Source organism: Hippoglossus hippoglossus, chromosome 22 (assembly GCF_009819705.1).
Source record: "Hippoglossus hippoglossus isolate fHipHip1 chromosome 22, fHipHip1.pri, whole genome shotgun sequence".
Classification (NCBI taxonomy): Eukaryota; Metazoa; Chordata; class Actinopteri; order Pleuronectiformes; family Pleuronectidae; genus Hippoglossus; species Hippoglossus hippoglossus.
In genome coordinates this window covers 9,540,009-9,561,680 of record NC_047172.1, presented here as the reverse complement: position 1 = coordinate 9,561,680, position 21,672 = coordinate 9,540,009, and the positions used below count along the sequence as shown (strand labels likewise).

At 40.7% G+C, this 21,672-nt stretch overlaps 3 protein-coding genes across 3 annotated transcripts; all 3 read left to right on the top strand.

The window, feature by feature from the left end:
• The first annotated feature begins 11,557 nt into the window (after positions 1-11,557).
• Positions 11,558-14,666, top strand: LOC117756568 (B2 bradykinin receptor-like). The gene is made up of 2 exons (XM_034577108.1): positions 11,558-11,704; positions 13,152-14,666. Exons 1-2 carry the CDS (start codon positions 11,685-11,687, stop codon positions 14,185-14,187), a joined length of 1,056 nt encoding a protein of 351 aa, XP_034432999.1. The 5' UTR covers positions 11,558-11,684; the 3' UTR covers positions 14,188-14,666.
• A 1,868-nt stretch (positions 14,667-16,534) lies between these two features.
• LOC117756511 (B2 bradykinin receptor-like) lies at positions 16,535-17,497 on the top strand. The gene has a single exon (XM_034577057.1). The coding sequence runs from the start codon at positions 16,535-16,537 to the stop codon at positions 17,495-17,497; it is 963 nt and encodes a 320-aa protein (XP_034432948.1).
• Positions 17,498-19,317: 1,820 nt separating this feature from the next.
• On the top strand, positions 19,318-20,702 carry bdkrb1 (bradykinin receptor B1). Its single transcript, XM_034577056.1, is given in 2 exon segments — positions 19,318-19,331; positions 19,590-20,702. A coding segment is annotated over 1 exon segment (1,110 nt). The 5' UTR covers positions 19,318-19,331; positions 19,590-19,592.
• Positions 20,703-21,672: the final 970 nt, after the last annotated feature.

The window sequence follows — 21,672 nt, the reverse complement described above, 5'->3', positions numbered from 1 at the left end:
TGAGCTCCTCTCACAGGTTCTTTCATACAGCACAACCGTTCAATCCAGAATGACTTATATCAGCAAAAGCAAATCCCTGTCACCCCAGGGAGAAGTGGTGTCAAAAACATCTAGAGATCACCTTCCATGAAGCTGCACTGCTCAACCTTTACAGACTAAATCTGCCACTTCCCCCGTGTGGAAAGACAGCTCGCTTTGATAATATATGGATGATCATCTCCCTTCAAATTCGCCACGGGGCCTTCCCTGATCTCCCCTCAGCAGAGGAGAGGGAAGTGAAGTCAGCTGCACATGATCTTCGAACAACCTTCACGTTGCCTTCACTGCTTGTTGTGCTTTGTCTGTGTCCAATCAACCCACTCAATTCTGTAAAAAATCAAAGCCCCAGGGGTCTAACAACAGTCTGCGACTTGGAGAGGGAGAGGAACCTCGTCAAATCCCTCGATGAGGGAGACAGCAAGATGAGATGGATAACCAGTGACCTTAGTGGAGCTAATCTGGGCTAATGCCTGGTAATTATTAGACTTTCAGGTGATGGTTCACGAGAAACCCCTCAGTGACAGAGACTCAATCTATATAAGATGAGGCAACAGCTGTCCCTGTGAATAATACATACAGATCATGTAAAGGCAAGGCAGGGTTAATCAGTGTGAAGGGAGGGAAGGAAGAAAGAACGAAAGAAAGAAGGAAAGGAGAGAGGTCAGGAAGGAAAGAAAGGAAGGAAAGAAACAAAAACACAATGAAAGAAAGAGACAAAGAAGGAAAGGAAGGAGAACGGGAAGGAAGGTAGGAATAAAGAAAGAAAAGGAAGGAGGAAAGAAATGAAGGAAATGAAGGAAGGAATAAAGAAACAAAGAAGGAAAGGAGGGAGGACAGGAAGGAAGAAAGAAAGAAAAGAAGGGAGAAAAGAAAGAAAGACACAATGAAAGAAAGAAAGAAACAACGGAAGGAAGGAAGAAAGAAAGAAAGAACGGAAGGCAGGAAGAAAGAAAGAAATGTCATTAAGCTCAACCAGAGTCCAATCATGGGTGACAGCTTGGTGACGAGGTGTGGGCCTGGTTAAGCAGCTTATAGACGCATCTTGTCAAACTGTCACTTCAGAGACTCATTGAAATGTACAGTTTGTGTCTACACATATTATCCTTGCCACAACAAAGGCTCCACACTATCATCGATATAATGTGTCTCATGAATGTTCCCGTAGCAGTTTTTATTTGTGAGAAAACACTGCACAACAGGTGGCAGGGATATCGATATTATTAATACATGTCATTTAGATATGTGGGTGTGTGAGAAACACGTGGAGCCATGTGGTGCCACCTCTGACATGCAGCTTCAAAACGCACTAATCCATCAATGAAGAAACAATCGTGAATGAAAACAACAAATCAAGAACTCTTGGCCCCACTTTGGTTTCCTGTTTATCATATTTATCTTCCAATCATTCCACACGGATCTTAGTATAATTAGGTTTACGGTGAGACCTCCACACAATGATTCAACTCAAGAGAGAACTGGCATCTTATTTTAAAACTGCTTGTAGCTGACAGTGGGGGAGAATTCATTACATTACATATACAGCTGTCAGGCTTGTCTAAGATAAAATTTAAATAAGACACGTTCTGACAAGTGTGACATGTGAGCAGTTGTAGTGATTCAGAAACTGTGTAACAAACAATGAATAGATACATACTGATACTAATAACTTCCATAAACAGTCTTCATACAGGTATTACTTGAGACCAACACATTTCAGCTTAAGGCTGCTGCACACAGGATTTTCAAATCTTGACCGTAAAAACGATCTCACTGTGGTGATTCCAGAGACTTCTCACAGAAACTCTATATATTTTCTTCTTCAGTCTTTTTATGTCAGTCGGCAAACAAATCTTAGGTGCACCTTCTGCCACTTTCTGAACTGGAGTGTGGAGCACTCGAATGATTAAACACGATTCAAGAAGAAAAACAAAAACTTTGTGTGTTCGGTTTTGCAGCGAAAAAAATCTGGTTGGTGACGCTTCCCAGTCAGCTCCCTCTCATTGGCTATTCAGAGTTCCAATTTAATTAAGATTAAGATTAGGTAAAATTAATTTGCAAACCCCTCACACTTCAGGATTATTTGGGCAGATAATCTGTACCAACTGACTTCCAGTCTGGAACCCCCCCCTGCATGAATCTTGGTTTGCAGGTAAACAGTGTACAGCAAACGGAAGTTGGAGTCTTGGCCCCGGATATCTGCTGTCTCCTCAAGCCCCGTAGGGCGTTGCCCCCAGAAACTAATTTATCATCTACATTTCCTGTGCAGGGTGACCTACACAGGAAATGTACCTAGTAACAAACAGTGTGTGTATCCTGATGGTCAGGTTCCAGGTTCAAATACAAGTGATTGTTTCACTGATCCAGGGAACAGAGCAGGCGTCCAAACAAAGAGATTTAACTGAGCATGAAGCTTCATGCAGGGCGGTGGGTGATTCAGGACACATCCTAAGAAATAGAAGGAAAAACAAGGCTGGAGGGTGCGATCGTAAGAGCAGCATGTTTGCTGATTGTTTTTATAACTGCTTTCCAATTTTAAATTATTCATCATCTCCTGGTCATTTCTTCTTTCTTCCACTGTCATGATACAGCACACATACAAGTTGGTAGATATGCTTATTTTATTTTATGCGATTCAACACTCAAAACGTCCCATTTCGGGTCGTTTCAGGCCATTAGTGATTTTGATGCAATAGAAACAAAATGAAATAATCTAGAAATCAATCATAATTTTCATTAAAGTGCCATCAGCAGTGCAGGCATCATGACCTCAGCCTGTGCAGCAGTGGAGCTGAAGTCAAAGGTTTACCGGTCGTCCCCTGGTGAACAATAGACCACAATAGAGGGAGGACAATTAATTTGGGCAACAATGCACTTTTGATCACGATGTTTGCTGCAAAGAAGAACAAAGTGCAGAGCCCCCCCGCACCCTGAGGCATGACTGTTAAACTCTGATTCAAAGAGGCACTCGCATGGCACCCGGTTTTCTACCTTGCACACAAGCAGGGGTCAGTTTTATTGTCCGGTCCTACGACTGTGTGAGCTGTCACACCACACTAACAGAGACTTTAGAGAGATTTCACCAGAAGGCACTGGGGGGGGGGGGGGGGGGGGGGGCGATCGTCTCGTGATAACACATAGGGAGGCAAGAAAGGATTGTAGGTGGGCTGCTGCCATGGCAACAGCAGGCCATAACGGATTAGGACAGCACCTTTGGCTTGTGCCAGACATTATTGGGCCTTGATTTTGCTTGTGTCTTTTTTGGAGGGGAAGTGTTTTGCTTCTTTTCACAGTTTCTTTCTATCACCCACCCACACACCCCCCCACACCCCCCCCACACACACGCACCCTCAGTCTCTAATGATGCTGCTCATTACGGATGTTGTCAAATGTAGGAGCGGAATATGCTTGAATCCTGCGATGAGGAACGCTCGGAGCAGCACCTACAGCTCTGACTAATCAGAGCGATTAAAGCAAGCCGATAACCCCCCAAGAGGAGAGCGTTTGTGATGAGATAGCATCGACGATCCGGCAAAAAACTGTCACAGGCTGGTTTGAATGATGATGTTTTCCTTCAAAACAGAGTCATAACTGTGAGCTGCACTTCCTGCTTCTGCCTGTAATCTTGTTCGGACGCGAGATGCAGGCAAAACGTAACGGCGATGACTTGCTTTAAGCTTTCCTTTCTACCTCTGGTCTCATGGGACGGTAAATAGTGTGCCAAGTGTGACAGGGAACATGGAGTCGTTAATGCGATCTGGGGGCTCCACCACCCCTAGATGCCGCCGCCGCCTCGCTGCAAAATGCTTCATTACCGTTACTCCATGATAGGAGCTCTGCATCACCTGGCATCCAAAAGGCAGGAGCCCCCTTTTCCTTTGATTTACTGTCGCCACTGAGTGGATGGCTCTCTCTCTCTCTCTTCCGCGAGGCTCGAGGACGGACAAAGTGTCTGTCTCTGCCTGTCATTTCATGTATAAAACATCTTTAGATAGAGAAAGGGGATTTATGAGGATGCTGCCCTTTGCACAAGATGAATGCTTCCCTGCCCACCTGTGCCCTCATCAAAAACGTCCAACTTATTAAGCTTATTACTGTTATTACTTCTTTTTTTTAAGTATGACCTTCATTTTTATCAAGCAAGTAGACAGGGAGCAGATCCCCAAAGAATTTATACTGTTAACAATGCATTAGAGTAAAACGTGTATTATCCACTGGCTCTGTGAGGGACACAGTCTTAGTTGAGGGCAGCATCTATGCTTTTTTCCAGGTGTTGTACAGTTTAAGATATTTCATCGTAATCTTCAATTGTCAACCTCATGGTGGTGTCAGAGAAAAAGTCACAGGTTCAACAACATAGATCACCTCCATCCCCTGGGAGCCTCAAACGTCTGAAGCAATTTTTGTGCCAATCCTTCTTGAGATGTGTCTGAGGATCAGCGGAACCTTTGACCTGCTGGAGGAGCTACATGAACTGTCAGGGGATCAACAACCTTTTTTCTCCAATTCATCTGGCGAGCACCATGGATATCTGTACCACGTTTATGGAAATCTTATCTGACATTTTATTAAAAACCAATAACATGGCTGAAAAGTCACAGGCTCACTAAAAATCCCTTGGATTCGTGCCAATGCATCCCGTGATAATAAAAATAATCTATACCTCTAATTCCACAAATGTCTGTATTTCTTGTTGCTTCATGACTTTATATCGCGCTGAAATCATTTTTGATGCAAATTAACCAGGAAGGATGAACACAAAGTTTTCTAACTGCAGCAAACCTGCCCATTACAAACAAGCATGTTTAGATCAGCCACTGCACTGATAATAATGATGATAAAAAAATATAAATGAATAATAATCATTATATTATAATAATAAACTGTACTTTTTAAAGCAAAGTTCAAAAGTGTTTTATAAGTTTGAAATAGGATAATTACAATTGAACTCAACAGAACCAAGCTGCTAAAATACAAAGAAAACGAACAACTGAAATCACCTAAGTATAAATACAGAATAACGAAAAACAAATCAGACATGCTAGTAATAAGGCTGTGTGATGTGTTTTGACAAATCAGCTTCTCGTCGTTGAGATATTTCAATCTAAAGTAGCGGCGGAACCAGCTGACAGACGAACGTGGCCGCCCTTTGAGCCACACCACGAGACAACGTGCTGTTGGTTGCAGAGGAATAAATTCAAGTCACTGGGGAACATTAGTCATTTATCGCAAAGCAGATATAATTCGATCAATAAGCCTGGTCCAACTATCAAATGTAGCACATGTAACATTAAGTGTAAGTCTCAGAAGAGCCCTGGGAACAAGACGTCCATCCCTCAGCACTGCCACCACACTGGATATCAGCATGCAGAACATGCAGCCTGTCACCATGGAGACTGACATGTATCACTCCGTCCGCCTGACGTGCCCATTGGCAGACACAGTTGAGTTGCACTTACACGGTTGCTGGCCAAAATTGAAGTGAAAGGCAGCGCGGGGTCTAATGGAGGCTTCTATTGAACGGAGAGTGGCACGAGCACAGCGACGGAGAGACGGATGCACTGGCTGACGGACGATGACAGGATGATTGAGAAGTGCAGAAATGCAAGAGTATGGGGAGGAAAAGGATCGTGATTGATGGTGGAAGCCTCCGTCCATTTCTCCCTGTTGCAGAGGAAGTTGGACAGGTGTTATCTCGGAGCGGAGCAGAGGCGGATCAATGCTGATCTTTGTCGTCTCCAGCTCACTGTGAAACCAGGGCAGAGAGCATCTTTTCTGTTTGTGGCCGTTCATATATCTGACATGTTATTTATTATGACACCTGGAAAATCATTTCTATGTGAATTAAATTAAGGTAATATTATGCTTCTTTTAGTTTAAAGCAACACAACTATGTGAGAATATGATTTAAGAACATGTAGCCAAATATTATCAGAAACAATGCACTAGAGACATCAAAGCTATTTGTTATAAACGGGCCATGTCAGTGTTATTACTACACAACATGGTTATGAGCAGATGAACTATCACTGTACGACTGCACTACTTTACAGTTCTGCACTACTTTAATTCAAATCCTAAATAACTTGCAGTTTCAGAGTAATAATAATAACTATAACAAAAAAAAAATTGAATCTAATATTTCAGTTGCCAAAGATAAATATTGGACCTGGTCACATGGACACAATGTGTGTTATGTCTATTTCTCCTCTCACTGTTAATGTACTTTAAAGACACAGGACACTTATGAGGTATGTCCAGTAGAGGGCTCCATATCTATTTCATACTGTATACTGTATACTCATAATCAACTTTATTGGAAAAATACAAACGTACAAGGAATCTGATTTAAGTTTTCAACAGACTTACACAAAGTGCCTACACTCTGTGGATAGACAGAAAAACAAATAGTGCATAAAAGTGGAAAAAAACACAGGAACTCAAAGTTGCACAGACATGCAATACATTTTAATTGATATGTCTGCTTTATATGCAGCTATTGATGGAAATGCTAAGTACATTTCAATATGTGACTGTAAAATATGTGAATGTAAGTACAGCAGATCTTGTGGTATTGCAGGGTAAATATAAAAATATATTCAGTAACGTAATTTGGCTGATTTAACAGTTCATGAGTGGGATGTCTGTGAATGTGGGGTGTTGGGGTCTAAAAAACTCTAGGATTGTTTTGTAATAACATGATTTTACATCTTTAATTCTCATATCACTATATTCAATTTACATTCATGAGAATCAACTGAATTATTTAATTGAAAGTTTAAAGATTGAAAGTTTACTTTTCTTTGGAGATGTTTTGTGGATGCAGAGGAGATGAGGTGTGGCAGAAATCCTCCTGTTGGTATCAGCATGTTGTCAAAAGTCGTTCAGTGTCGTCTCCTTTGTCGCTGTGAAGCAAACATCGACTGTCTCGTCTGTCAGCCTGAGTAAAACAGACAAAACATTCAAGTGTGTCAAAGGAGACAAGCTTTTCCTGTTTGTATTACATTGTTTTTAAGAGTTTAATGATTCATCAGATGTCATATTTTTGGAGTGTGGATCTTTTTATAGATGCTTTTTAAAGAATATGTTATGAGATTAATGCTCTGCCAAGTTGCAGAGCGTATAAAACTTTCAGTAAATGTTTTGATTCTCTTAATGCTCAAAATTTGTTGACAAAGTGGAGGCAGACTCAGAGGTTTTATGGTTCAGTAAAATCATCTGTGGTGACAGCAGCAGTCGCCCACACTGCGAGTGGCCGGATGATCAAATACTCATTCCCAATCGAGAGGCTTCCTGCCGCTTAGTTTACCTCACATTCAGTTCTTATCTAAACTGTAAACACTCGCAGCCAGAAACTCAAACTTCCAGCTCGGTGTCTGCACATAAACACGTTTATTTCACCATAAATGGCAGATTTACAGTCGTGCCTTAAATGTTTATTGCTTCCCCCCGATGTTCAAATTACAGAATAAAAACAAAACTAAAATTCAGAAGACGGCTGCCCACTGGTTGCTGACTCACAGTATTGCGTAATGTCCTGCAACGTCTGGTTTGTTAATATGAAAATGAGATGTGGAATCTATTTTTAATTCTCTTTTGCTTGAAAGCAGAAGGAAAACAGGGTAAAACTGGCCAACATCAGGCCTTGCAGATTAGAGAGCAGAATAAAAATCCTCTCTCTGCCTTGCTGTACAATAACAACTCATAATTCATCTATAATAGTAAATGCAGCAAGTCCGTGTCTGTGTATCATCTGCCAGGAACGTTTGAGCAGTTTTAGACGAGCGTGAAAAGCAGAATTAAGTTGACTTTTAACTGCATCAGAGGTTTTACACCAGAGCCGAGGCCCGTGGAGCCACTCCCAGCTTCAGAGCCTGGCTGGTTGTTTGGTGGGATCCATCTCTCACAGCTCTCACTCAGTGAAAAACCACTGATTGTACCGGACAGCTGTGAAAACAATACGCAAAACCGCACGAGAGCAGCATGTGCCGCCCTGCGTCTCGAATCTGCGAGGAGTTACGAAAGAGGGGACGGGGGTGGGGGGTGGGATCAGCGTCGAGTAATGGAGTTCACAGCGCTGGAAAAAAATTTAAGAGACAGAGCAGAAGGAGACGGATAATGAGGCGACTATTTTTGAAGAGACGCATGAGGCTCGCCGCCCCCTTGTCCAGACATTTGTTATATACTTCATTACACACCACCGAGACATGACTAACAGCAGCCGACAGACTGTTATAAATTACCTTGTGATCTACATCGTATTGTAATGAAAAGTATTCATGCAGGGTGTGTGTGAATGTATGAAGGATTTTAAGTTTTTAGAAATGTTTTGTTTGGACGGATAAATGTTCTTTTCAAAAGTTCTATTACAAAAACCCACCTCATGAAGCAACACGGATAATTGAGGTGTTCTATTAGCTGTGGTTTCATGATAACCACCACTGAGACTGCTGTTGCCGTCCCAAAACGGTGTTGGTGAATCCTATTAGGTTTGTTGTGCTCATATTATCGGAAAATGAAACTTGAAAAAACTAACAGCAGCTTTTATTCCCAGAAATAATACAACGCTAGAAAATATTTCTAAAGGAAAACATTCCAAAAGACAATATAGAGATAAGCTGCACTTTTTACTGAAACCTCGTGGTCGTGATATACTGCAGCAGGACGGAGGTACACAACGTTCAGTCTCACACCACAGTAAAACCACTTACATCAATATTTTTGTTGGCAGTGAATTGCTATTGTTGCTTTATTGTTACTGTAAAACTCACTTGCAGCAGAGAGGAGTTATTTCTGGGCAGCAACAGTGACTCTGTCAAAACAAAGTGATACGTGTGTGTTTACTGAGGGAGAGCGATATGATATCTTTAAATTTACAGTTTGTGCAATTGCTGTAATTTGAATAAACAGCAGTGGTGGGAACATGGGTAAGAGAGGAGAGACGGGTGGAAAAGAGGGGAGAGAAGAGAGAGAGAGATGGGGGGGTTCAACTCTAACAGACTAGTTGTTATAATGAAAACAATAAGATAGAGATAGATAGAAATGCAGAGAAATCAGATACGAAATCAGAGTAAGGGGCAGGTGGACGATATATGATAACTAGATTATAGATCTATTTTTTGGTACCGATGTAGTGGTTGTATTAACTTTTATTAGAATTGAATGTATTACTCCTCTCCTTGGATGGATGGATGGATGGGTGGATGGAACTCTGATAGTGGATGGATGGATGGTACTCTGATAGTGGATGGATGGATTGTACTCTGATATTGGATGGATGGATGGATGGTACTCTGATAGTGGATGGATGGATTGTACTCTGATATTGGATGGATGGATGGATGGTACTCTGATATTGGATGGATGGATGGATGGTACTCTGATAGTGGATGGATGGATGGTACTCTGATAGTGGATGGATGGATTGTACTCTGATATTGGATGGATGGATGGATGGTACTCTGATAGTGGATGGATGGATGGATGGTAGTCTGATAGTGGATGGATGGATGGTACTATGATAGTGGATGGATGGATTGTACTCTGATATTGGATGGATGGATGGATGGTACTCTGATAGTGGATGGATGGATTGTACTCTGATATTGGGTGGATGGATGGATGGTACTCTGATAGTGGATGGATGGATTGTACTCTGATAGTGGATGGATGGATGGATGGTAGTCTGATAGTGGATGGATGGATTGTACTCTGATATTGGATGGATGGATGGTACTCTGATATTGGATGGATGGATGGTACTCTGATATTGGATGGATGGAAATACAGTAAATGTTGTACAGTCTAAAAATTGAAGTTGAATTTGTCCTTTAAATCAACATTGATCCAAAACTTGATATATTACAGTTGATCTTATATAAACCCTTGTGTTTAATTGCTTGTATTAAAGTTGTTACTTCACTTTTACTCTATTGTCTGGACATCCAGTTTCCAAGGATGTGTCTTGGTACAGAGTTGTGAGGGGAAAGTAAATACCATATACACTCATGGCTTTAAAGACCAATCAACAAGTGAATAGAAGCATCCATCAAACACCACGTCCGATTTTAAGTCTTATCGTTTCATGAAACAAAGAATGGGTGGAGAAGAAAAAGGAAGAGACTATTTGTTCATTGCAGCCCCGGGAAGTCTCATTACTTCCCTGTTATTACTCGTCCTGTGGACAACCTGCCAGGACCTGTCGTGGAAAACTAATGGGGGGGCGAAGGAAATGGCGCCAGCATCAACTCAAAATCGACGACTAAACTTGAATCACTTCAGTCTCACTGCGAGGTTTCCAATCTCCTGAAAGTCACTGTGAGGTCAAACAAGAATTCCCTTAAAGAAGATTAAATTAAACTTAATATGTGAATATCTAAGTTTCGACCAAAGCACAAGAAGGAATTGAAATCATTGCCTCAAACACTATTTCAAGGAAGATCCCTGAATGCCTTATAATAGTGTGTGATTCAACTTCCTCATAGTCATGCTTTGACCTCATACTAATCACATGAATATGACAGAGCAGATTAGATTCCACACATTATTGACTGCTCTTCAGCCCTTTGTTGACTCTAATCATCGCTAACTTGAAAATGCCATTTGGTTTAAAGTGCATTCTCCCTATTTAGCTGCACTGTGAGATCTTAAAATCTCTCAAATTACCCCGCTTGTTCAAACTAACACACACACACACACACACGCACACGCACAGTATAGAAAATCTATAGAAACCCTGATAATATGTCATTTGTCTCATATAAAACTGAGAAGATTAGGCTGAGCAGAGGAGAGGGTCAGCACTGACTTAACGCTCAGGGGAAGGGTTTTTATTCAGAATACAGGAAAACAGGAAAAAAGATTTGTTAGATTATTCTGTTTTCCATCCTTTTTCCCCCTGAAATGACTCATTGTCTTTGTCAAAAGAAGAACAGGGTGATACAGAGACCGGTCCGGTAGTTTTGGGTGAGTCACACGTGTAAGAAAATAACCTCACTGCAAATTTGCAACAAACAGGATGGGGGTCTCAGGGCCCCACAGTTAAATAGTTTACGTTTTCAAATGTCTCACAGCAATACAAATCTAAAGCAACACAATCAAAAATTGCTTAAATGTAACTCTTTAGTTCAGATGTTTTCAGCTCTTACCAGGCATCGTAGTCCAAACCCATTTCGACACCATCGTGTCAATCAATCAATCAAACATTTTTTTATAGCACCTTTCAAATTTGTGAAATGCAAAGTGCTTCACAACAGATTGAGACCACAAGTAATGTATATGTAAAGAGCAATTTATTTTACATTGAGTTGTTTTTGCAGTAATGCTCTCTAACGTCCTCACACAGTTGTGTAATTACACATGTATAGCTGAATGTTGAAGCTTAAGTCCTGAAACATCAGAAAGTCAATGTTAAGTATGTCAGATCACATGATACACTCTAATGCAGAGTATGATCTCAGTGAGAGGAGGAGACACAGGGAAAAGAAAGAGAGCATGCAGGCTGAAGCATGACTTTCTGGCTGGGATCACTAAAATTACAGTATCCTTTTAGAGACTGAGTCAGGGACGACAGAGGAGGGAAAAAGAGGGAACCAGCAACAGTGTTGTTCTGCGTCTGTACATTTCGTATCTTTACTCACTCTGGAAGGATGACTCTTGTACCTACAAGGTATTTATAAGACTTATATATTTTAAAACATTTCACATAAATAGAGATATGTTACCTTTTTATGGATTAAAAGTGACAGGTTACATGGTCATTTTGGTCAGTGACATTGTACAGAAACTTGGTATATTGGTAAGTTGACATGAGTTGGGAAAGTTGTTGATTAGATTATGTTATACATCACGTTATGTTGGGTGACAGAATATATATTGTGACATAACTGAATAACCAGAATTGTTTCTCACAGTACAAATGTCTTGCAGCATCTCACCTGTTTCTCTAAATAAGTTTTGTGTTCATGTCGGTAAGCTGTTTGATTGAATTGGAATTTGAATGGAAATTATATTGACTGAATTTATTTATTGTAAAACCCAAATTGCACTTTGAAACAAGAGCTTCTGGATTCAATTTGTCCGCTGCCACTGCGCTGGTTTCTTCTTCTTTCAACAAAAATAAACTCTGTGGTGACTCTTTGGATCGTATGAAGTTTGCTCTGAAATCACAGCTCCAGAGATTGTTGATGGTTTTATAAATAATTTAGAAACATCCCCATACGTGTAGAGCAGGATTTCAAAACTAATAATTAATTCAGTAACAAAACAAATTTTACGGAACAGAGCTGAGCCTGTTGCTCATTAGCGGACCAGTGGGAATCAGACAAAACGGAATCTAATGACTGATTGAGAGGCTCGCTGTTGGTGCGATCTAAGGTTGCACTGCATCAATTAGTACATAAATGATAAACAAAATAGAGGTGGGCAATTAATACAGAACTTTGCTTTATAATTGGGTGTGTACCTGTCACTCAAAGGGCTCAATTGGCGATTAGCTGTTTGTAAAAGCTCTTTTTTTATTGTAGCTTCTGCTATTTTAGTTCTCTGCCTCAGTCACAATGTTGTACAAGCAATAATGTCTTCAGCATTGACCGAGCCAGGGACTTTTTCGTTCAGCTCCAATGGAAACGAGTCAGGAGGTGATCCTTCAGTGAACATTACCCCAGCAGATGGAGGCTCTCCCACACACTCCCAACAATAAATCCCATTGTTTCAGAAAGAGAAATACTTAACAGACACATTAATAATTAACTAATGAAACAACGGGAGGGGATTCATTTTATATTATGTCATAAGTTTGGTGTTGGTTGTACGGTGGCCAAGAAAAGTAAATGTCTCGGATTATCAAAGTATGTATCGTGTATGCTGATGATTGTGCATTATTCTACTCTGATATGATATCACTGACATTAATCCTAAATAAAGACATTGAAATGATTGATTGATTTTCTGAAACCCTGCTTTGCATTAGGCTGATACCCAGTTGCTGGCTCCAGCTTAAAATTTATTGCAAAGACATGACAGCCGATATTCTCATTTAACTCCCAGCAAGAACGCAAATAAGCTTTACTTATTCATCAGTGTATAATCGTCTTTTTTTTGTTTTATGTTCACAGCGTTCCAGACCTCAACACCACAGTTTTATATGGATATCAAAACGAAACCAATGTCACACAATGTCCTGAACATGGCTGGGATTGGCTCACCGCCAGCCAGCCAGTGTATATCCTGATCCTCACCGTGCTGGGAGTTGTGCTGAACGTATTTGTTCTGATGGTGTTCTGTCTCAACAAGAAGCCCTGCACCGTGGCTGAGATCTACCTGAGCAACCTGGCCGCTGCCGACCTCCTCCTGTTGTCCTGTCTGCCCTTCTGGGCCATCAATCTAGCCAATGATTTCAATTGGCCATTTGGTCTGTTCATGTGCAAAGTTGTCAACCTGGGCATTCAGATGAACGTCTACTCTAGCATTTACTTCCTTGTTCTGGTGAGCATAGATCGCTATCTGGCACTGGTGCATCCGTTGTCCCATGGTAGAATGCGCAGGCCCAAGTATGCCAAGCTGGGCTGTCTGCTGATTTGGAGTTTCGGATTGATCATGGGTGTCCCAACAATCGTCTTCCGCAAGTTGAAATATTTCCCTGAGTATGATGTAAATGCCTGCTATCTGGATTACCCAAACTACACCGTGGAAATGCTCTGTGACAGGATGTTGATCATTTTTAGCTTCGTTGTCCCAATTTCAATTATCTCATTCTGCACTTTCAAAATTATTCAGACTTTAAGAGTCCAGAGTGTGGAAAGGTTCAGCGCTGAGAAAACCGAGCAGAAGGCTACCACTTTGATACTGGCCGTCCTCCTTGCCTTCCTCATCTGCTGGGTACCGTTCCACCTGCTCACCGTACTGGACCTGCTCCAAAGAGAGGAGGTCCTGGGAGGTTGTCACTTTTCGAACGTCCTGGACATTTTGCACCAGATCTCCAGCTACCTGGCCTTTTTCAATAGTGTCCTCAACCCCATCCTGTATGTCATCGTAGGAAAGAACTTCAGGAAGAAAGCTGGGGAAGTCTTCAAGCAGTGGAACATCAAGAGGAGAGCTACCATGGAGTCCACAAGCTCCCACCTGTCCTGTACTCTAAAGACTGTGAAATAAAGAGTGGTGGTCGCACTGTTCCAAGAACAATAAGCAGAGAGACAACTGTGGAAAATAATAATCCAAATGCCGATCAAAATGATTCATATGATGAGCTACATTCTTCAGTGGAAATGATTGTGTAATAATGTGACTAAATCCCTTTTCCGCAAGTCATTCTGTGAGGAGATTCTTTCAGGAAATGTGATCATTTGGTCATATGGGACTGAATTGTCATCTCCTGGAGAGGGTGTCTCAAGCATGCTGAATAATTATGTAAATAATAAGCATAAGCAGAAAAACTAAACCAATACAATTATACTTAATTAATAAATTTAACAATATCAGTATGTTGAATGTACAGCTAGTGTGATTTAAATGTACCTGTAAAATAATGTATAGAAATGTTCAGATGCTATCTTGTATTTCTGATGACTCAGATTGTGAATATTACTTCTTTTTTTTTTTATCTCTGAACATAAGCATCAAATAAAACATACAAATGATTTATGGGTGCCTCTGTGAATCTTTATAATTCTTTTAGATGTTAAGCACAACAATAATAATGTAAGTGAGCCCCAACAACTGCCTGCTAAGTGTTTTCTTATGTTTCTGAGTCACTGTCTCCAGACTTTAAGAGTTTCCAGTGGTGACACACAAACATGCTCCCTTTTTGCTGGCTGTTTGCTCTCATTATACATTTCTCCCCACACCACCTTTTAATGGCCCAGTGTTGACTCAGTGTGGGCTGTGGGAGAGGGTACACCCCTAGTTGTCTCAGAAATGAAGGCGTGTGTTGCCAAACAGGAAGTCTCGGTCAGGAGACTATTGCCTGGGCTCAAAACTGTTGTGGAACGGAAAAATAAAAACATGCCAGAAAAAAGTGACCTCAAATGGTTGAGTGTGCACCAATCATACACAGTTTGACCTGTTTTGTGTATTTTTGTCTGACTGTCAGGATTCTGACAGCATGCATTTCACACACTTCCTCTCCGAAAAACCAGTCTCTGAAAAGGAAGGAATTTATTTTACATATGTTTCGTGTAGCGACAGATTCTCCTATTCTCTGTGGCCAGAGGCATTATTTTGTTTGTCCCATTTTAATGAGCAATTTATATCAAGAACGCCCTGAGAGTATTTCCTCAAATTTGTTACAAACTTTCAATTGGACTCAAGGTTAAACCGATTAGATGTTGGTGCTCAAAGGGTCAAAGTTCAAGGTCACTGTGACCTTACAAAATATGTTTTTGGTCGTGTGAAGGCAACATCTCAAGGAGATTTCTTCAAATATGGTACAAACGGTCAATTGGACTCACGGATGAAGTGATTATATATGAGTGGTCAAAGGCCAGTTTCACAGTGACCTGTCGACAGAACATTGCACTGAAACTGCACCATGTGGTGGAGGCATACAACCAGAGGTACGTAATTCTAGTTTGCTTGACGTTTGTCTGTGACTCAGTACATCACCTGCTGTTTCAAATCCAAACACAGAGAGGTTGGGTCAGATTAATCCACGACAGTAAGACAGTTTACGCTCCCAATATTGAGGGCACGGGAGCAGATGATTACTGACCAGGGCTTCATCTAAAATAAAATAAAAATCATGTCTAGTGTTACTAATATTAGCGAGCTATGCTAAATGCTACAGCTTACTAAAAGAAATAAAACCTGTGACCTAAAGAAGTAAAACGTGGACTGAGAGAAGGGGAAAATAGTTGTGTATCAAAGTTTTGAGACATGAGGTTGACCGAATATGCTGCTCATGGTGTAGCACTGCCAGCCCTCAAATATCACTCAACAGCCTCCATGAAAAACCGCCCACCCAGGGGATATGATTTTAGACACTGCTTTCACAAGCGAGTCCAAACAAAAAATGGAAAAATATGTGCTAAGGCTGGAGAATTACATTACATTTCAAAATTCAGTTGATCTTAAATTGTCATTGTGCGTGTGTATGTCTATGTGTAACGACACTATATGTATCCAGGCGTATGGGCTGAGTTGTTTCAATCTGAGACAGGCGCTTTCCAGTAACTGCTGCTACGACTCCTGTCTTTGACAATGGAATTTTGTTGCTGTGAGTCTGATAAACCACTATTAGCCACACTCCATTAAATCAATTGTCCCTTCACACTTACAACTCAAATCATGACGTACATCAAAACTATGTTGACACAGTTAAAAGGTTTTACAGGTACATGCATTAGGTTTGAACTCATCCTTATTTCTCTGCCTCTAAAGGTGCTTTGACTGTGCAGCAGCTTTCACAGTGATCCTCGGCTCACAGGAGGAGTAACTCATGGAAAGCGCTTCAATATCTGAGCTTGTCTGCAACCAAACAGATGCATGGGAGTGGATTTACACCATGCAGCCGGCCTACATGTCCATCATCTGCTTTCTCGGCGTGATCGGCAACTCCTTCGTGCTTTGCGTGTTCTGTCTCCAGAAGCAGCGCAGCTCTGTGGCCGACATCTACTTGGGCAACCTGGCAGCGGCTGATCTCCTCATGGTTTCCTGTCTGCCATTCTGGGTGGCGACCATTCTTGACAGGTTCAACTGGAAGTTTGGCGAGCTCATGTGTCAACTTATCAATATTGTCATCGGGATGAATTATTATTGCAGTGTGATGTTCCTAACGCTTGTGAGTGTGGACAGATACCTGGCCCTCACCAGGCCGCTGACCCAGGGGCGGAAGAGACGAGCCCTCTGGGCACGTGGAATTTGCTTCAGTATCTGGATTGTTGGAATCTTGCTCAGCTTCCCTGCTATCCTCTTCCGCTCTGTGCAGTTCTTCCCTCATCTGGGCGTTGATGCATGTTACCTGGCATACCCCCATGACGGCTGGAGACTGCGCTACAACGTGACTGTCTGCATAGTAGGCTTCCTTATCCCTGTTCCTATTGTCACTTTCTGCAGCTACAACATCGTTAAAGTCATCCAGAGCAGCCAGAAGATGAGACAAGGCAGCAGAGGGAGTGTGGAGAGGAAAGCAGCGTACCTCGTCCTCATTGTTCTGGCTGTGTTTACTCTCTGCTGGCTGCCCTACCAGATTCTCATTGTCCTTGACACCTTGGATCATTATGAGGTCCTCTCTGGATGTACGTGGGCCTATGTGTTGGACATTGGCAACCAGTTAGCTACTTACCTTGGCTACAGTAACAGCTCATTGAACCCTTTCCTGTACGTGATTGTGGGGAAGCACTTTAAGCAGAGAGCGAGAGAAGTGTTTAGACTCATGTTGTGCAGGAGGAAACAGGAATGGGGAAATTATGGTTATTCCAGCCCCAATGTCAACTCAACTAAACAAAGTGAGACTACTAAAATCTAAATGTCATTTTAGTAAAATTACAAAATTGACTAAAAACAGGCATTAAAGAATTAAGTTACATGTAGATTGAAATGCAATATGCTTTCTCACTTTCTTGGAAATAATTAGTTGATACCCATATGTATGGTAAATATTGAGCTCTAGCTTGTAGCTTGTTGACTAAGATAAGCATAAAGAAACTGCTAGCCTGGCTTTGTAAAGCTAACTGGCTAATTAATCTTTTCATGTAACTCTTGGCAAGAAAGTAAACAGTTTTTCAGGGTTCAGTTTTGTGTTGCAGATTTTCATTATTTTATGAAAAAGAAATTCCAGATGTAACAGCATACAAATTAAAAGTCAATTAATTAAGTGTATATTTAACATATACAGCTCCATTGTTTTGTATATATAAATAACATCTATACCTTGACAGTATAATGTTCTCCTTTATACTGTATTGTTTGTCATTGTGTTTGAGCTTTATAGTATATTTCTTTATTGTGAATAGTTGATTATTTTCAGAGTTATTCTACTTCAGTAATTCTTACTAAACAAAGTGTGGCTGTTTAAACAAATCTTGAGTTGCTGATGTTCCTCATGTGTGTTATCAGCGGTGCAGTTTTCTATTCTAGAGCAATTATCACTGTGACTATTTTTAAAGTTGTCAAGAGTTTTTTTTTTTCCAGATCTGACAAAGAGAAGGCATCATTTGTATAATGGAGTACAGCGTGTATAGATTGAAATATGCTTACTGCATCAATGTGAAAAATTAAGTAAACAAAACATCGACCACAAAGCATTTTGATTATAGATGACTCATTTTCCAATAAGGCATAAAAAACGATCTCGTCATTATTTAAGATATTTCAACAATGTATGAGTGTTGCTGTCTCCAAAAAAGTATCACCTGTGACTGCCGGAAGGATGAGCTGTGGGCTGTTTGGATAACAAAGGATTGTTTACGCACTTGATGTGCTGCATGATTCGAGTGTGCTGTGGTTACTTTGACCATAAAAGGGGTGCCTCAGCTACGCTAATGTTTAAAATAACACGTGTCATTGTATACTTTAAAAAAGGTTGTGTTCTTGTTTGGTTTTAAGCCCCATGAAGTCTTTTATTGTTGTCATTTTATAATCTTGAAATTAAGAACAGATAAAGGAAGGATAATAAATTTATCAAAGATAGAACGGAATAGGGATAAATCAAGTTTTTGTACATCAAAGTCAAAGAGTTGTGAATCAGTAACTTTAAATAGTCGGTATAATGTTTTGAAATCAAAAAGCATTTATTCATGATATCTCAACATCAAAGAATAGAGTGAGGTATTACAGACAGTATAATTTCATATTCATGCTATTTGGGTAAATAAGATAGATGACATTCATATGAACTGCGAATAATTTAGTGAGGTCACATTTCCTTTTGGCTTCGGAGACTGTTGTTGTATGAGTAAACATTGTGTATCAGTATAATTTTAAGAGTTTTACGTTACGATTAATAAAATAAAATGTCATAATAAAATTGTCTTATACTCTGTGGTTGCATTGATTAATTGAACACATTTGGTAAATTGCTGTCTGCCGTTTCAGCTTCTCTCCAAACATTCAGTGCACTGCGGCTTCAGCATATGTGTCTCTAATATGTGCAGGGACCAAAAATTTGACTCTTACGTAAACAAGTTGATGTATTTAACTCCTTGGCCAAGTGTGGAAGAATGCAACTGTGTATACAAACCCTCTCGTAGCACATCTCCCTTCTGACTTGCCGTATACTTTCACCAGGAGCTCAGTGTACACAGATGTTCCAGACGTGTCTCTTGACTTAAGACTTTGGGAATATTTTCAGGAAACACACGGTAAGGACTTCTCATCGTCCGTCCTTTCTTTCTACAGGGTCTTTGAAATGTAGCTAGTTGTTTAGCAATTAAATTGTAGATAATTTGAAGTATTAAGGTGTCGCATGAAAACATTTAACAACATAGAAGTTCCAGACATGCAGCGAAGGAAATAGGTAAGATAGCAGTTTTCTGTGCAGCAGTTGTCAAATAACAACACTGTGTCTTTTGAATCCACCTATAGCCTTTTAATGATGAGTTCTGAATTTTGTTTCCAAGCCCATGGAGCCAATGAAGCTTACTTCTGTGGCAGCACTTTGGTCTGAATACAGCACCACGTCCCTGCCAGCGGGTCCATCAGAGTCTCCAACCTCCGCAGAGTGGGACGTTATCCACGCTGTTGTTCCCCCATACATCTTCATCCTGTGCCTGATAGGTCTTCTCTCTAACGGCTTTGTCCTGGCAGTGTTTGTAGCCCAAAGGGATCGACTGACTGTAGCAGAGATCTATCTGGGCAACCTGGCACTGGCTGACTTCATTCTGCTGTGTGGCCTTCCTTTCTGGGCAATGTACATACTCAACGGCTATAACTGGCCGTATGGAGACCCCTTATGCAAACTGGTCAACTCCATCATCCTCATCAATTTCTACACCAGCATCTACACCATGGTCATGATTAGCGTTGACCGCTACCTAGCCCTCGTAAAGACAATGAAGGCCAGGTGGCTGAGACGGACACGTTATGCCAAGGTGGCCTGCCTCATCCTGTGGATATTAGGACTTCTACTGAGTACTCCGACTATGATTCACAGAAAGGTAAAGTTCATCGAGGACTACCAGATAACGTCCTGTGTACTGGATTTCTCTCATGATATCTCTTGGAAGTTTGCTCATCAGATTCTGATGAACATTGTTGGCTTTGCCCTGCCTGTTCTGATCATCGTCTTCAGCAGTGGAAACATCATCAACGCTTTAGCTCAGAGGAGGGAGAGTGTAGGTTTTCATAACACTGATGATAAAAAGGCCACAGTACTTGTGTATTCTGTCACACTACTCTTCTTACTTTGTTGGGGCCCCTTCCAGATATTCACCCTCCTCGACACCCTATGTGACTTCCAGGTGTTGGACGAGGAGCTGTGGTTTCACACCCTCGATATAGGAGGTCAGGTTTCAGTGTATCTGGCCTTTCTCAACAGTGCCCTCAACCCACTGCTGTATGTCTTCTCAGGGCAGTACTTTAGGAGGAAAGTTATCGCCATCTACAGGAGGAAAAGGCATCATCACAGAGGATCAGATATGACCACATATCAACGCTCTGTTGTGTCCACTTACATCAACAGAGCGGAGCAAATTAAGCCTGTGGTTATTTTTAAAGCATAAGATCAGATGTGATGCTTACTCGTGCTGCTAAAATGATACAACATACAGGATATGACTCGTATTCAATGATACTTACGATAATGTGAATAAATAGCATTATCAGGGGATATTTAATACTATGCTTTTATGTACACAATAATGGATGTAATATGTAGGGGAAATGACTTGTGTGTTTTAATGAGAAACACAAATCAAAACTTGATTTATCTGAAATACTATTTAGAGTTTGTCTTTTGCCACACAGTAGGCTCATATAGAAGAATGTTCACCCATGTACTTTGTGTACTATTGAATTCTCAATTCACCTGATACAGTGGAATGAAAGTTTACTGCAGTTTCTCTTGACAGTATCTTCATCCATCACTTGATTTTTGTGTATTACTGGAGTACTTTCTATAAGCAACTCAAATGGATACACAATCTTCCTTAATGAATATAAATACTGATTTTGAAAGCACAAATTAGGGCAAACAGTGACCTGCTCCTAAAAACAACTGACTTAATGATTAAATCATCTACTCACGTTGACTTTGCTCAGTTAAAGGTTACATTAGTTTAAAATATAGCCAGTAATGGAATACACAAAATGCTCCTTTTTTCTCAAATGTTATGCTAACCAAAACCTCTTTGCGTTTCTTCAGATATGAGGTTATGACTTTTACGCAGACGACAGCAACTTCATATTTGGTTTGCAGGAATAGTAGAAGCATTTTTAATTACTTCATGGATATCATGATATTTTTAATAATCTGATAACATCACTTTGATCACATGTAGCCTATTTATTACTGCCCAACTACGATCACAGGTTACATTTAGGTAAATCCAGTCCAGGAGAACCTGTCCCTTATGATTCAGCAGTTTACAGTAGCAGCTTTGTGACTCAGAGGAAGTTTTCCTACTTAGCTTGTTCACTTTCACTTTTAGAACTTGCCTGTAATGAATCTATCACCGTTGTGGTGCTTTTCCAAATATTCTATGG

Bases quoted from the DNA above. Each gene is read 5' to 3' on its own strand.
- LOC117756568 (XM_034577108.1), top strand. From the start codon at position 11,685: ATGACTCTTGTACCTACAAG. The intron at 11,705-13,151 runs GTATTTATAAGA...TTATGTTCACAG, and splicing joins ATGACTCTTGTACCTACAAG to CGTTCCAGACCTCAACACCA.
- LOC117756511 (XM_034577057.1), top strand. From the start codon at position 16,535: ATGCAGCCGGCCTACATGTCCATCATCTGCTTTCTCGGCGTGATCGGC.